The sequence below is a fragment of the Geotrypetes seraphini genome, chromosome 2, assembly GCF_902459505.1.
Source record: "Geotrypetes seraphini chromosome 2, aGeoSer1.1, whole genome shotgun sequence".
Taxonomy (NCBI): Eukaryota; Metazoa; Chordata; class Amphibia; order Gymnophiona; family Dermophiidae; genus Geotrypetes; species Geotrypetes seraphini.
In genome coordinates this window covers 429,056,480-429,073,128 of record NC_047085.1, presented here as the reverse complement: position 1 = coordinate 429,073,128, position 16,649 = coordinate 429,056,480, and the positions used below count along the sequence as shown (strand labels likewise).

The 16,649-nt window shown below is 44.5% G+C and overlaps 1 protein-coding gene across 3 annotated transcripts in view; it reads right to left on the bottom strand.

The window, feature by feature from the left end:
- The window catches only part of ADAM22 (ADAM metallopeptidase domain 22), a 486,564-nt gene that overhangs the window by 38,248 nt on the left and 431,667 nt on the right, over nt 1–16,649 (bottom strand). For all 3 annotated transcript variants that reach the window (XM_033931244.1, XM_033931245.1, XM_033931246.1), the window contains one exon: nt 6,587–6,653. In XM_033931244.1, the coding sequence (XP_033787135.1) occupies nt 6,587–6,653 (67 nt within the window). The remainder of the gene's footprint in view (nt 1–6,586; nt 6,654–16,649) is intronic.

Here is a 16,649-nt window from a genome sequence, read left to right as displayed (position 1 = left end):
TCTTGACATTCAAAGGACATTTAATGGATCATTAATATCCGTCACTGTTGGAGTGTAGGGATTACATTAGATCTCCAAGTTTGTAAAATTACTTTTTTCCCCAATAAGACTGTTCTTTGAGCAAATGCTTTAAGTCCTTTAGGTTGCGAGGAACACAGAGAATTTTCCAAATAACCTTCACTTATAGATATTATGACCATAACTGAGAGGCTTTGGGGAAGACCAGCTGCACTGACCTGTTGCAAATGCAGGGTATCAAATTTTTAATAAACATAAGCAAAGTTAAATTCCATCTGGTCTTCCAGACATGAGACAAACATATACTGTAAATGGCTTGCCAATAAGTTTGAATATAAGGACAAAGTCAAAACATGTGCCCCAAGGTAGCATTAGGAGCCATACATTTCTTACAATCTGAAGACTGACAAAGTTGCTCTAGACAGGGACACATGGAGTTGTGCTAGGAATTTATAATGCATCTCAAAAAGAGATATTTGGCAAGAGACAGTAGAAAAACTCTTTTAAAAAAACTTTTTGCATCATGACTAGTCAAAGTAATCTGCAAATCAGGGTTCCAGATAAGTGCCAGTTTGTCATAATCCAAGTCTGGTAACAGTCCTTGCAAGGCAGGAATAAGGCACAACTGGTCAAAGACTGGCTGGAAGAAACCCATCTGGATATTCTACTTCTAACTGAAACATGGTTAATCTCTGATCAGGATATCATCATAGGTTACATACTACCTTCAGACTACAAAATTATCCCTTTGTCAAGAATAAAAAAAAGAGGAGGTGGTTTAGCAATAATTCTCCGAGACCACTTAAAGTTCCAAGTGTTAGACTCCAAACTGACTACTGACCTGGAAATTCTCACCTGTAAAATATCTAAAGAGGATTGCAAAGACAACTTGATCCTCACAATATTTTACATTCTCCCCCAACAAATGGCACCTAGCAAAAGAGGAATTTTATGAATTCCTCCTTGCAAACTCGGTAAGCCGGTGCCTACACCTTTATAGCCAGGGATGTTAATTTACACCTCGAAAAGACAATTCCAATGTAACTGACCTACTTTCCTTCCTTACATCATTAGGGTTCTCCAAACCATCCCTGACTAAAACACACCAGAAAGTCACCACTTAGATCTGATCACATTCCTTTCTAATGCCCCAACGACCCCCAGTATAAGTCTCAAAGGTGAAACCTGGTCCAATACTCCCTGGTCGGACCATCTCTTATGCAACTTTGAACTATGCTGGATTAAAAGACAACTTAAAACATAACCAAGGAACAACTTCAAAGAGAAAACTATTTGCACAAGAGGACAGCTGAACCCGGTAGAATTTTGGATGCACTATAGCTTAATCTAAAACCCAGCTTTTGACCCTAACTTCATTTTAGGATGGAAAAACTTTAGTGATCAGGTCTTAAACGACATAGCCCCTCTGAAAAAATGTACAAAAAGACAACGTTTATCAGACAACTGGTACGAATTCGACTCAATGGTCTTAAAGCGAGAATTACGCAAATTGGAAAGAATATGGTACAAAACAGGGAAAGATGAGGATAGACTTACTTGGTGACTAAAGGTTAAAGAATACAAAATAATGATCAGAGAAAAGCGTAGTAAACATTACTCCCAAAAAATTAATTCTCCCACTTTACATAGTCATGAACTTTTCAAAATAGTCAATTCTTTGTTTGATATTGAATTCCACAATGTCAGCCTAGCTATCGCTACCATTCAGCATTTTTAGTTGGCATTACTTATGTCCTCAAGGTCTATCTGCATTCCTATGCCAGAGTCAGATTGATATAATTTCCCATAGGCGTAATGCCAACTAAAAATGCTGAATGGCAGCGATAGCTAGGCTGACACACAAGTACTCCAATACAGCCTCTCCACCCCCTGCGGCGATCTTAGCTGACTTTTTCGCTACAAAAATCCACAAATTGAGATAGTCTCTTGCAGGTTCAAGCACAGATTTACCTATCATGTTTCCTGCCTTAGACAAAGAGGGTAGAGCTGTTGATATGATCTGGAATCACTTTGAAAACCCAGACTGGAGCCACTTCCTCAAGCTTTACTCAAAATATGTAAAATCCAATTGACTATTGGACAAATGCCCACTGACTATTATGAAAACAGCTCCTATCTCCTTCAAGGCTGAACTTTTTAACTGGGTTTCATCATGCATGCATACCGGTAAATTCCCAGAGGAACTTGATCATATCCTCCTGACTCCTATTATCAAAAACCCAAAGGAGTCCGTTTCCTTGACGGCCAACTACAGACCCATTGCCAACATACCATTCTTTCTTAAATTAATGGAAGGTCTGGTTAACATCGACCTCACGGAATATTTAGAGAAGTTTAACATTCTACACGATTCTCAATCTGGCTTCCGAACAAATTACAGCACTGAAACAGTTTTGGCCTCCATGATTAACCATCTTTTCCATTTGTTTTCCCGGGTAAAAATTGCACTGGTACTGCAGTTCGACCTGAGCAGTACCTTCGACCTTGTTGATCATGACTTCCTGCTTAGGTGCCTTGATTCCATTGGCATTTCAAGACAGGTACTAAATTGGTTCACACAGCAAGGAAGGAATCCCTCACTATATGAACATAAGAATAGCCATACTGGGTCAGACCAATGCTTCATCTACCCATTATCCTGTTTCTAAAAGTGGCTAATCCAGGTCACAAGTACCTTGCAAAAACCCAAATAGTAGCAACATTTCATGCTACAGTTCCCAGTAGAAGCAGTGGCTTCCTCAATGTGGCTCTGGTGCAGCTGCAAAAGATGGCTCCTCCACCAATACCTCTGTTACAGATGGTAATATGCAATCTGAATATACTCCTGGAATTATGTACCAAAAAATCAGAGCAATGCACCAAAACTATACAAGATAAATAGAAAAATATTAGCAGTAATCAGAAAATATATGAAGGCGCTTTGACACGTGGAGGGGCATAATAAAAAAATACATCTAAGTCCATTTTGGGCCTAGAACGATAGTCGCCCAAAGTCAGCAGCGTCTAAAAGTCCATTCTCAAAAAATACATCCAAAATATTTTTTTTTCGAAAATCATCTACTTCTATGTCCAGCCGTTTGATCATCCAGACTGCCAAGTTGTCTATCTTTATACCCCATTCTCGTCCAAAAAATCGTCCAAGTCCCAAATGTCTAAAACAAGACCTTTTGGACGTGGGAGGGACCAGCAAAGTGATGGACTGGCCACCCAGACATGGCAACAGAGTAGTGGGGCACTTTACAGGGCACTGCTGTGAACTTTTCAGAAAAGGGTGTCACATAAACATCTCACCACAACTCCCTTGCAGGTCATGGTGAGACCGCCAAAACCTACTATACCCACCTATCTACAACCCTAATAGCCCTTATGGCTGCAGGTGTCACCTACATGGCAGTACAGTAGGGTTTGGGGGGGTTTGGTGGACTCATATTTTCTATCATGAATGCAGTGGTTAGAGTAGCTTATGGGCCTGGGTCCTCCTCTCTATGGTTTACTAGCCCCCCCCAGACTACTTAAGCCACTTCTGTGCAGCTCTACTAGGCTTTCCTATGCCAGGTGCTGATGTTCTGGAGGCAGGTATGTAATATTCTGATTTTTATAGCGGTGTGGGGAGGGATCAGTGATCACTGGGGGAGTGTGGGAGGGTCTGTACTTTGTGTCTGCAATGGTTATCTGGTCGCTTTGGATACCTTCTGGGCATTTATACCTGTTTTTAGATCGCCTAAGTCACTACTTATAAGTTCCGCCCAAGCAGCCTCGTAAAACTTTCGGTTATACTTGCAGTATGACTAAATCTAGGTCTGCCCATGTCCTGCCCAAATCCTGCCCTCCCCACTCCTCCTAAAACGCCCCTTTCAGCTCTGGGCATACAGAAGCAGTAAAAAGGCCTAAGCTGTCTCTAGCTATGTCTAAAACCCATTTCAATTATCGGCACTTGGACGGCCTGTCTGTTAGGTCATCCAAGTGCCAATTTGGGCAGGTTTTTAGATGTATTTCTGTTTCAATTATGAACCCCTTAACTCCCAGTCTGCCATTGCCATCTCAGTCTAACATGTATTCAATAGCACTGTAACAGAAATTCTGTGGTTAATGGCAACCATAACATGATCTGCCTTCAATTGGGTGGGGTTTTTGGGGGGGGAATTTGGCCACCAGGCTTCAAATCTGCTGGCCTTTAGTTTACTATTCAGTTACCAAACATGTTTGTGGAACATGTTTTATCTGTACCCAATGCTTAGAACAGCAGGCTGAAAACCAGGGAAGACAGGGTTCAAATTCCACTGCTACTCCTTGAGATTCTGGACAAGTCACTTAACCCTCTACTGCCTCGGGTACAACCAGCCTGTAAGCCCTTCAGGGACAGGAAAATACTGTGCCTGAATGTAACTTGCACTGAGCTATAACTGAAAAGGCATGAGCAAAATTCAAATCCAAAATCTAACACCAAGCATATTGTGAAGTAATACAAAGCCCTACAAATGCCACTCAGAACCTATAAAGCAATTCTACCACATCACAAGAGCCCTAACTTTCAGGTGTCACACAACCAGAGCCCACCTAGGAAAAGAAAGCACAGTAAACACTGCAGTAGGCACTAGAACATCAATTCACCTATTGGAAAACAACCCAAGCCCAATTAGTATGGTTTGTTTCTACACAGACAGTCAAGGCTAACAGAAAATCTGATCTCTTTCACACGTGCAAATCACAGACTCTAACCAAGTATAGAATAAGTAACCACAAACCAAAAATACAGTAGAAATATGTATTGTACACAAGAATTCAATGGAACCCCCAAAAAGCCAAATTCAGCAAATAATGCAATAATCAGAGAAAGAGAAGCAGTGACACATCCCCCCCTGCATGCTGTGCAAAATATAAAGATATCAGATGTAATGATTAGAATATTTCACCAAAAGGCCTAGAAACTAAACCTAAAATTGCCAAAAATAATTCAACAAAGTACCAAAAAAGTTTGGTGATAAATATAGAAAGGGGAGTAACCCTCACTATATTAGCCAAAATGGGGAGAGTCTGAAAAAGTTTTAATAAATAAAATAAAGTGTAACAAAACCCAATAGAAAGAAAGAGAGAGACCTCGGTACAGGGGAACTGCAATGAATCAAACTAGCAGTATAACCCCGGGCAGACAACTTAGATTTGACTGACTTAATGGCTATAACCTAAGTGAGTTCGCCCCGTATATCATAATGTCTCCTCTGTGGTGAGAGAATAATTGTAAGTGAAAATAATAATAATAATAATAATGTGAAAACTATTCTGTGTATTCTCCTCATCTAGCAGTTGTAAGTTTGTTAAAAACTGTCATCTTCAATTTTCTTTCACTGCACAAACCCAAAAGACACCAAAGAGAAATAATCAAAAAACAATATAAATGATAATCCAACATATCTGAGTCCAAAGGAAACTAGTCATTGGTTGATCCTGCCAGAAGCACATGATTGTCTCAAAGATTAAGCCAAGGCTGGTACAGTGAAACTGCGAATGGCTCATTAAATCAGTTATAGTTCCTTTGATTGGACAATGACTAATAAGGTTGTCTTTCTCCTTCCCTAAGCAATATTGATTAGCTTCTACTAGAACTAAGACAATTTTAGGCAAAAGACCAGAGTTGTGGAATATCCTGTCTCTGGAAATTAAAACTAGTTCATAGTTTATTTGCATTTTTATGTATTGCACTATTGAAGTTTGGAAAATCAATAAAGAACTTTAAAAAAACAACAATTTGCTGTACCGCCTTTGCTCATGTACCAGAAAAATGGTGTACAAGCTAAAAGGAAACATGAAAGCAACTACAATTTCTCAATTAAACAGATGAAAACACAACCAGGACAGTCATTCTAGGGAAGAAGAAAGGGATGATAAAATACTGGTAAGAAAGGAAAGAAGGGGAAAGAGGTGGAAACTGTGTTCAGAGGTGTCTGAAATTTAAAAATGAAATAAAAATCTGGCTATTTCAAAGATATTTTGGTTTTAATTAGGAATGATTTTTATTTTTGGGATGCTGCTCATGTGTCTATGATCCTATATTTTAAACTTGGGCAGTCTTTGTTTTCGATAGATGTGAGCCTTGTCGGTGGTATTATTCGGGATCTCATATCTTAATTCTTATTGAAATCCGCTTTGAACTTAAACTTTTCATAAGGTGGAATACTATATTATGCATAAATTAAATACTATGGCAAGACTTGCAGTATCAATGCAGGATGCCAAAATCACTTACTACTGTTACAGTAATCACAAGAAGAAAGGAAATTCAACTAAAGTTCAAAATCTAAACCCTGAAATAATGAAATATAAAATTAGGCAACACTGGACTTTGTTTTAATATTTCCCAGAACAACCTGTCCTTTTCAGTACAGCTTTTATTCCTATTTTGTGCTGATAGAGATATGGTTAGATAGAGTCTGCTTCATCTGTATGTCAAAGGTTAAAAAGCAGCATCTTTCTGTAAGTGACCAAACAACACATAATAGTATATGGTCTAAAGTTATTTTCTGGTTTTCTGTTTGATGCTTGTACTTACTCAGTGGAATTTGAACGGGGTCGAAATCTTTTGCCTCTGAGTTTTTTTCTGTTGCCACCTATGTTTCCTAGGAAAAAAACAGAGAGATATATTCAAGATTTACAGATCTTAAACACCCCAGCAGAATGCCAATTAGCAATGCCCAAAGGGATAACGTTCTATAGTGATTTACAGCAAATGCAATTCATAAAACAACAAACAGTTCAAAATTCAATAACTTTAAAAGGCAGATTTTAGAAAGGACATACAAATTGGAATTGAGATGCCTAGATTGGGATGTGTTAAATTCTTCTGTAGTTTAGGAAAGGATCTTCCAACTTAGAACCTTTTTCAAAATACACAAGGGAATGGACATGTATGTGATGACTGCATGCAGTGGCAGCAGCCATTATACAAGACAAAAGTGAAATGCCGGGTAGACTCAAAACAAGAACAAAAGATAGAAGGCAAGCTCAAACAGTGTGCAGAGGCATATTGAAGGGCACAAGAGGGAACCTATGGGGCAATTAAACAAAATAGATATATAAGGATCCTAAGATATACTGGGGGATGCACTAAAGTCAGCGATCGCTGCTAAACCTGTTTTCACGGTTTTAGCGATGATCGTTGTTACCAACCTGATGCACAAAACGGCCCACTCCGTGTTTCTACCCTCGATCGCGCATTTTCCAATCCGGCCACACAAATTAGCTAAAATCCCATGCAAAATAGCCAATTGATTGGTGCACTACACCAGTGTCTCGCAAACTTTCTGGTCGGCAGCACACTAAATCCAGTGCCCCGGCCGGAAGGCACCCGGAAGTGCACGAATGTCAAAGTTATGACATCACGCGCATGCGCGGAGGCCCATCTGACCATGATCCGCTTCGGTGGAGGGATTCGGGAGGTGCGGAAGAGAGACGCCAGCCAGGAGGAGATTCATCTGCGCTGGCTGACTTCCCACAGAATGTGCCTCTTGCCACGGCTTTGTAAAAGGGGGGAGAGGGTTAGTTTTATCTTTCTTCAATTATGGATTAATATCTTGTAATATACTATCCCCCCCTTTTACAAAACCACTCATAGAATTCCCATGAGCATCAGAGCTGTTACCGCCGTGGCCCACACTAAAAACTGCAGTACGGTTTTGTAAAAAGTGGGTGGGGTGGTATACTATTCAAGTCGAACAAGACTGTACTATAAACACAGATAAACATGCGATAACCTGTCATCTCTAATTTTTTCCCTAGTGATGAAAGCAATACATTCAATAAAATAGGAGATAAAGAACTCTGCGGCACTCTTGATGGTGCAACCCACTTTTCTGACAGAACATCTTGCATCTTGACTTTATAGGATCTGAATGATAGAAACTTTTCAAACCAAGTCAATACATTTCCAACTAGTCTTATGTTATTTAAAACAAATCAAATGTGCTTGGCAGGTCTAGTTGTATTAATAGCTCCTTTTCCCTTACCCATATATGATTTTATCTCCTCTAACAATCATATTAATAATGTCTCTGTAATATGCCGGTCAGGAGGGAGTGTGTGTATCCCGGTCCGCGCGTGCATGGGGGGAGGGTATTCAGTATGGGGGCACTTTGTTGGGTAGGGGGGGCTTTTTTTTAAAAAAATTTTTAATAGGCCTGATATTTTGCAGCCTATTAAAAAAAATGAAAAAAAAAGCCGGCAGAAGCCCTGACAGCAGTGACAGGAGGCTGCTTTTCCTGTCACTACTGTCAGGGCTCTCCTCGACTCAATCCGATCCGTGCAGTCAGTTGGGGGGGGTGCCTCCAATCATCCCCATTTGCATGAAAATGGTTGATGAATCAGTCGGCTTGCCTCCAATCGCACATGGCTCAGACATGGATTGGAAGGTTAGTAAATCTAGCCCTTTGTATTTGATTTGTTACCATGCTTTCTAGGATTAAAGCTACTGGTCTGTAATTCTTGACATTGTTCATTTCTCCATTTTGATCTTTTGAGATGGGTGTTAGAATGATTTTTCCTAGGTGTATGGGGAATATTTCTTTTTCTAGTGAGTTGTTCAGCCAGTCTTATAGAAATGAATTGTCAAACTAGGCATTCAGCACTCATTACTCTCATCCATGGAATACAATATCACATGACTCTGGTTATTTGTCAACAAATGTGGAATTTATTGTTGGCCGCAGCCATAATGCCCAATACACAACCAACTCGTGTACATCAATCACTTTAACATGAAATACTGAACATTGAAACAGAACATATCACTTCTTATGGATCACCCATTACATACAACCATATCACCAACATGTTATCAAATTGCACAGCATATCGAGCTCTTTCAGCTTACATTTGTGGGGTGCCGTCCAAGCCTCCCACTCCTCGCCCGTTCAAGGATGGGTCCTTTCCATATGCTGCTCTTTCGAGTGAATGCCATGGCTTGGCCTCCCCACTGTCCAAGCAGGGAGACATGCCCTTTGCCACAACAGGTGGTGTTTTCTCTGTTAATCATATGCTGTGCATGTGACCCTTATCTGGTACCCTCCACTATCTGCGATAGCGACCCCACGCTTATCACGAGCTCCCCACTAAATATTATGACTGCGGCCTGTCGGTAATAAAAGAGCTTCTATGCCATCCTGCAGTGTGCTAATAAAGATGTCGAGACCGATGTTGGACAGGTGGACCCCCCATCAGGTCGATAGACGCCTGGAAAGCTATCCTCTAACAGTTCATGTGGCAGAGACAACCCCCCAATTGTAGCCATGAACCTACTCATCCATTTGTTAATCTTTTTTCTGGTTCTCTCCACCACCTGATGAGATCTGGCCCCTTTCCAGACTAATCTGGACACAATGTGGGACCAAACCAATGTAGTGCCATGGAGTATGCTAGCTAGGTACATGCAATCACGCTGCATTTTCTTAACTAAGAGGATGCTGTTTATGGATGTAATGTCGTTGCCCCCTAAATGGATAATGATGCTCTTTGGCTGAGGGCGAGACCATAGTGTCCATAAGATAGATGGCAACAACTGCTCCCACAACATTCCCCTCGCCCCTAGCCAAGTCACCATCGCCTCGGATCTAGGTAGACCCAGATTCTCTCATACCGGTCTCACTACTGCTCTTCTCTGTGCCCAGTGAATGAAGGAGTGCCCGCATATCCAAATATGATTCAGTCCTGGGTGGATACCTGGAAGGCATACATGTGAATATGTTAGCTTGTAACATTGGGCCTGATGTACCTCCGGAATGCATTAGATTTCCATCTGCCTAACGCTTTGATCTGCTGTTCTGAGAGGCCCTGTTCTGCTGCTGTGGTGGCTGCACCTATCCGAAATGAGTGTGTTCGGAAGCACATGTCCTGCATCCCTAATCTAACCAATGACAGGTTAACACCCTGGCGAATTGGAAACGTGTCAATGGGCAGCCGTTCTGATGCACTAGCAACGGAGCTGAACCTGGGGGCCTGTGGCTCATGTAATCCCGGAAATTGTTGACCAGGCAAGCACTTGCTATCACGCAGCCGGTCAATGTGACCCAGGCTCCCCTGGCAAGCTGGTCACTTTTAGATCTGGGTATCAGGATTTCTAGAGTATTCCCTTTAACTAATACATTAGCCAGGAGCAATCCACCCTTTGTGTCTGGCCTCTTATTGATGGGACTAGCTCTCCTATCCACAGCGCATCATGGAAGGCTAGGGCATAAGCATATCGAAACAGACTCACTTTGTACTTGTAGCATATGGCCGGTAGTACCTCAAGAATGCTAACTAAATGGTGCAACAATATTGGGAGCCTGCGATCAGGAGGGACAGCCTGCAATATTTCCTAACCCTTCATCATACGTCTGATGACAAAAGCTTTGATAGGGTTAGGGTAGCCCTGGGCCTCCCTGAAAAAGCTGATACTGGATAACATGGCAGCCACCCTGCTCCTTCTTATACCTGACTGCTTAGCGCAGAGTATGAAATGCGCAATGGACTATACTGTGCAATCAGCCATTGTGTCTTCCCTGCTGGAATCCCGGATGTATTCACGGAATAACTGCAAGTATTTTCTCCTTGTGGACTCCGCTAGGGAATGCAGCATCATGTCCCATACTTCGGGGGGGCCAAATTTCCACACTGCTTCTGGGATCAGTGTTGGATGCTGGTCCGCTGACGGGGCTAAGGCCCGGAAGATGGTCATCTTGAAACGAGATAAAGAGTCAGCTATAAAATTTTGGGACCCAGGTAGATGTTGTGTTCTCACCGAAATATTGAACTGTAAGCAAAGTGAAACAATCTCCCTAAGTAGGTTGATGGTAGATATGGAGCTCGCGGATAGCCTATTGATAGCTTCTACAACAGCTGAGTTGTCTGACCTAAATAAAGTGGATCTACCCGACAACCTATCCCCCCACATGTGCAATGCCACCATAATAGGGAATAACTCCAAGAAGGATATATTCTTGGTGAAATGTGCAATGGACTATACTATACAAAGTGGCTGGCCATCTAGCTGCAAACCATGCCCCCCTAAAGTAGATATCCATGCCCTCACTACCTGCGGCATCCGTATATAATTGCAGTGTGTCAGTGAGCTCCATCAGTTCCTGCCAAAATGTGAGGCCATTAAACCTAGTCAAAAATGAATCCCATACTCTGAGATCATCCTTGATGGCTCTGGTTACTCGTATGTGGTGGTGTCGCTTCTCTACCCCTGCCGTGGCCCTAGCCAGCCTCCTTGAAAATACTCTGCCCATGGGAATGACCCTAGTGGCGAAACCCAGCAACCTCAAAAGCTCTTGGAACTGCCGCAACGTTGACTTAGTCTGCCCACCCATCGCTCTCACTGCGTTATGCAATTTCTCTATCTTATCCGCTGGTAGGCGGGAGACCTGATTAGGTACATCTAGCTTGATTCCCAAAAAGGTAAACACACTTGATGGTCCCATCGTTTTGTCCTCTGCCAATGGGATCCCGAATTGGGCAGCCAGGTGTTTGAATGTTAACAATAAGTGCTCACACTCCTGCACCTTGGGAGCAATGAATAAAAAAATCGTCCAAGTAATGAACCGTCGTGCCGTTTGATACTAATTGGTCAAAAACCCAATTGACAAATGTACTGAATTGCTCGAAATACGCACAGGATGCGGAACACCCCATTGGCATACATTTGTCAAAATAGAATTGACCATCCCAGTAAAAACCTAGTAATGGGAAGGAGTATGGGTGGACTGGCAGAAGTCAGAACGCGGATTCGATATCCACCTTTGCCAGCTTGGCCTGCAGACCTAACTGTTTGATGGATTTTATTGCTTGGTCTAACGAAGTGTACTGAACTGAATCGTTCAGTACACTGTGTACTGAATCGTTCACAGCGGAACCTGATGGATAAGAAAGGTTATGAATGAGCCGGAACTTGCCTGGCTCCTTCTTGGGTACTACACCGATTGGAGAGACTACAAAGTTAAGGAACGGAATGGACCAGCTAGCCTACCCAACTGCAGTTCCTTTGCTATTTTGTCCTGTACAACTTGCCTGTGCGAACCGCAAGACATTGTATTCCTAGGGTGCTTCTGCAAAGGTATCTCAGGGCCAGTGTATGGTATCACAAAACCATTTTGAAAACCTATTCTTATGGCTATAGCATCTGCTTGGTTGGGGTAACGTCTCAGCCACGGGCCGAGGGCCTCAGACTTAATTGGAGTTGGGGCCAACTCTGTTAGCGCTGCTAGGGGTTTGTGTCGCTGCACATCTATCCCTAAACTTTCGGCACTGCATGGCGGTGTGGGACACTCCGCATGCTTGGCAGGCATGCCTAAATTTGCAATTGGGCCATGTACAGGAACCGTTATTAAATTGCCTGCATGTACGCCTCCCGATCTGCTGGCCCACCTGTCTAAAATTACCCCCTGCCCCTCTACTAGGGAGCTGATGAAATTGCCGCTGCCTGTCACCAAAAACTGGGGGCTGGCTGAGAAATCTGTCTGGCTGAAATGGTCTCAGGGCTGACAATTCATCTAACCATAAGTCCACTACCTTGTGTTTCCAGGTAATGGACCTATTTTCCGCCATGCTCTTCCTATGCCTATGCGCCCTAATAATGGTACCTGAATATCTGATCAGGTATGGGCTCATATCGGGCTCTCTCTCAACCACCACACTCATGAACACATGAAACGCAGATATCCAGTTACTTAGAGACTTATATATTTTTGGTTTTCTCTCCCTCTCTAATTGAATGAGAATCCTGTCATTTTCCATGTAATGGTCCTCATCTGGCTCCCTCAACAAAAGTGAAAACATGTCAACATACTCTTTTCTCCATATTTTCTCTTTTAAGGCTCGTGGGACTGCAGCAGCTAGCGCAGATACACCACAAGTAACATCATCCTTCCCTTTCCAAATCACAGGCTCTGTTGTGTTTTCTAGTGCTGTCCCCCCATTGCCACTCCACACGCATGTGGGGCGGCCCTACCTTTTTCAAATGTAGACAGTGCATCACGTATAATCTGTATGAGAGCCATATTATCCCCATCTGGCCTACCACCAGAAGCAGCCTCATGCGTAGAAGGGGGGCTGCTACCCCGCACTTGTGAGTCTGTGTCCTTACCCTGTGCATCAACAGCTAGTGGTGTGAGGTCAGAACCTCCTGGTGCTCTTGGATATGTTGCTGGAGTAACTGGCACTGCTGGAATCACTGGTGCGATTGAGTATGCAGTTGACAATGTTGCTGGAGTAACTGGTGCTGTTGGAGCGGCTGGATATGCAGTTGACGATGTTGCTGTAGTGACTGGTGCTACTGGGGTAGCTGGTGCGATTGAATATGCCGCTGACGATTCCCCCGCTGAAACCACCAGGCCATCCAAGAGCCACTGCCGTACCACTTGCACTCTGTATTGATCCGCTTGCTTTTGCACCTCTGCCAGGAGTTGGGAAAGCTCCTGTTGTGCGGCCCGGGACCTAGTGGTAGCGGTCTTTGCAGTTGCCGCACGCACGGTTCGCGTGGCCCTGGACCCACGTTGCCGCTTAATCCCTGCTGCTTTTGCCTGTACTCCCGCCTTTACACTTTGCTTCTTACGCTGAGGCGGCATGACTAAATAGTGAAAGGAACACAGTCTATGAATGAGGGTAAAATGTAGGCATGAATCCATATATCATGAACAAGGCCACTGTACTAGAGAGTTGCGCGGGGACAGAAATCCCACCCGTCCCCACCCGTCCCCGCCAAAATCCCACCCATCCCCACCCGTCCCCGTGAGGAATCCCTCCGTCCCCACCCGTCCCCGTGAGGAATCCCTCCGTCCCCACCCGTCCCCGCGAGGAATCCCCTCCGTCCCCACCCGTCCCCGCGAGGAATCCCCTCCGTCCCCACCCGTCCCCGCGAGGAATCCCCTCCGTCACCATCCTTCCCTATAAACTTCAGAAATAGTTATTTTATTTAATTATGCTACTGAATTAAAGGCTCTGGTAGAGACCCATTTACAAATAAGCAAAGAGACTATTAATTTGGAAATATTAATTGGGAAGAATACATACTTTGTAAATGGGTTTCTACCAGAACCTCTAATGTAAATATAAAATATAAATACTCAGCTGATGAGAACCCACAAACTGTCAGCTGAGGACTTCCTTTGCAGTTGGGGTCCCTTTTGCCAAGCTTGGCAGGCAGCAGTAGCGTCCCTGAGTCACAGATGCTGGCACCTCAGTGGCTCATGGATGCTGCCAGCGACTGCTGCGCTTGGTGGAGGGGAGTTCTGACCATCTCTAGAGGAGGTCCTCTGCTGGCGGTGCTTGGGGATCCCCACCAGTCACAGCAAGGGCCAACAAGTACTTCAACACTGTAGAAATAAAACCAGAAATGCATTTCCTTTTCTTTTGAACACAAAACAAAGATATCTGCCATATACATTTCCCAAGGCAGATGACTCTATGCAATGTCACCTCGGTAACAAAATACAAAAATAGACAAATACACCCCCTCCCTTTTTACTAAACCACAATAGTAGGTTTTAGCACAGGGAGTTACGCTGAATGCCTCGCGCTGCTCTCAATGCTCATAGGCTCCCTGCGCTAAAAAACAATATTGCGGTTTAGTAAAAGGGAGCCATAGTGCAAAATATAGACAGCAGATATAAATTCTCAAAACAGACACATTTTGATCACTAAATTGAAAATAAAATCATTTTTCCTATCTTTGCTGTTTGGTGATTTCATGAGTCTCTGGTTGCACTTTCTTCTTCTGACTGTGCATCCAATCTTTCTTCCTTTCTTTCAGCCTCCTGTATGTTTCCTCTCCTCCAGACCTCATTCTCTCCCCCAACTTTTTCTTTCTGTCTCCCTGTTCCCCCTTCTTTCTGTCTCTCTGTCTGCCCCCTTTCTTTCTTTCTCCGTGCCCTCCCCCAAGCCACTCGGTTTGCTGCCACCGCCATCGGGGAATAGTCCCCAAGCCACCGCTGTCCCAAGCTTTCCCTGCAGAAGCGTCGCGCTGACCAGCATTCCGCTCCCTGACGTCAATTCTGACGTAGGAGAGGAAGTTCCGGGCCAACAAGGCATTTCTCCTCATTCCATCCAGCCTGAGCCCCATCTCTCCTTGATCCAGCATTTCCCTTCTGTGTCTGTCAGAATTACCATTCCACCTATTTTCCAGCATCACCCTTCTTTGTGTCCATCTCACCTATATCCCTATCTCACCACTTTTTCAGAATCTTCATTTGTCTCTGTCCTTGTCTTTACCCCATATTCACCATTTGCCCTTTCAATGTCTTTATCTCCCCCCCCACACACACTTTTTCAGCATTACTTCTATGTCTCTATTTCACCTCCTCTTCATGTCCCCTCTGTATCTCTATCCTTATTCAGAAGGTCCTGCTTACCCTTTCTCTTCTTTGTGTCACTATCTCCATTTTCAGCTTTCCCCTCTTTTCCTTTGTTACTGCACCCTGTAGCCAGAATCTTTCCACCCTCCCTCCACTCCGGCCCAGCCCAGTATGAAATATTTCCTTTTGTTTCTCTCCCCTCTCTCTTCTCCTCCCTCACCCACGAGTCCTGCATCTGGCCCTCTCCCTTCTACCTGCACCTGGCAACACCCCCCTGCTCCGCGGCTCTCTTAAGCAACTCGTCAGCAGCGGTGATCAAGACAAGCTGCCGACATCGAGGCCTTCCCTCTACGAGTCCCACCTTTGTGGAAAAAGGAAGTTGAAACAAGCGGGACTCGCAGAGGGTAGGCCCCGACGCCAGAAGCTTGTGTCGATCGTTGCTGCTAAGTTGCCGAAGAGAGCCGCAGGTAGAAGGGAGAGGGAGATAGGAAGGCTGTAGAAGCTCCGGAGCATGACACCGAACCCGGCCAGGATGATTTCTTTTTCAGGCTGCTGCTGCCGCTGCCATCCCCCACCCGAAATGACAAAAAAACAGCCTAATGCCCGCGTCGGGAAATAGCCATGCTGAGCAGTGAGCTCAGCATGTACACAGATGAAAGCCTTGCTTGCTGATTGGTCCGGCGGCACGGTGGGGCGGGGCCGCCGGACCAATCAGCAAGCAAGGCTTTCATCTGTGTACGTGCTGAGCTCACTGCTCAACATGGCTATTTCCCGACGCGAAGCCAGACTTGTAAGCTGCATCTTGCATCGCCAGAATTTAGGTAGGCTGTTTTCATCCCCGTGGGAGTCCCGTGGGCAAGGGGGCGTCCCCGTGGGAGTCCCGTGGGTCAGGGGGGCATCCCCGTGGGAGTCCCGTGGGCCAGGGGGCGTCCCCGTGGGAGTCCCGTGAGCCAGGGGGGGAACCCGCGGGATCCCCGCGGGACCCGCGGGATCCCCGCGATCCCCGTTCCCGTGCAGACCTCTACACTGTACAGCACAGTTACCCTATACCACTCCGCTATCATAACAAAATACTGACACAGCCTATGAATGAGGGTAAAATTTAAGCATGCGCCTAGACATCATGAACAGGGTCTCTGTGCCGCGCCGTTACACTACTCCCCCTGCCCCATTGAGCTCAGCCTGAGGCACAGTAATGCTCCGCCATGTGCTTACTCTAGCCAGCATGAACGCAGCTGCACTTCCCTGTGCTTACCCCAGCCAGGCAAAAAGGCCTCTGGACCCTGCAAA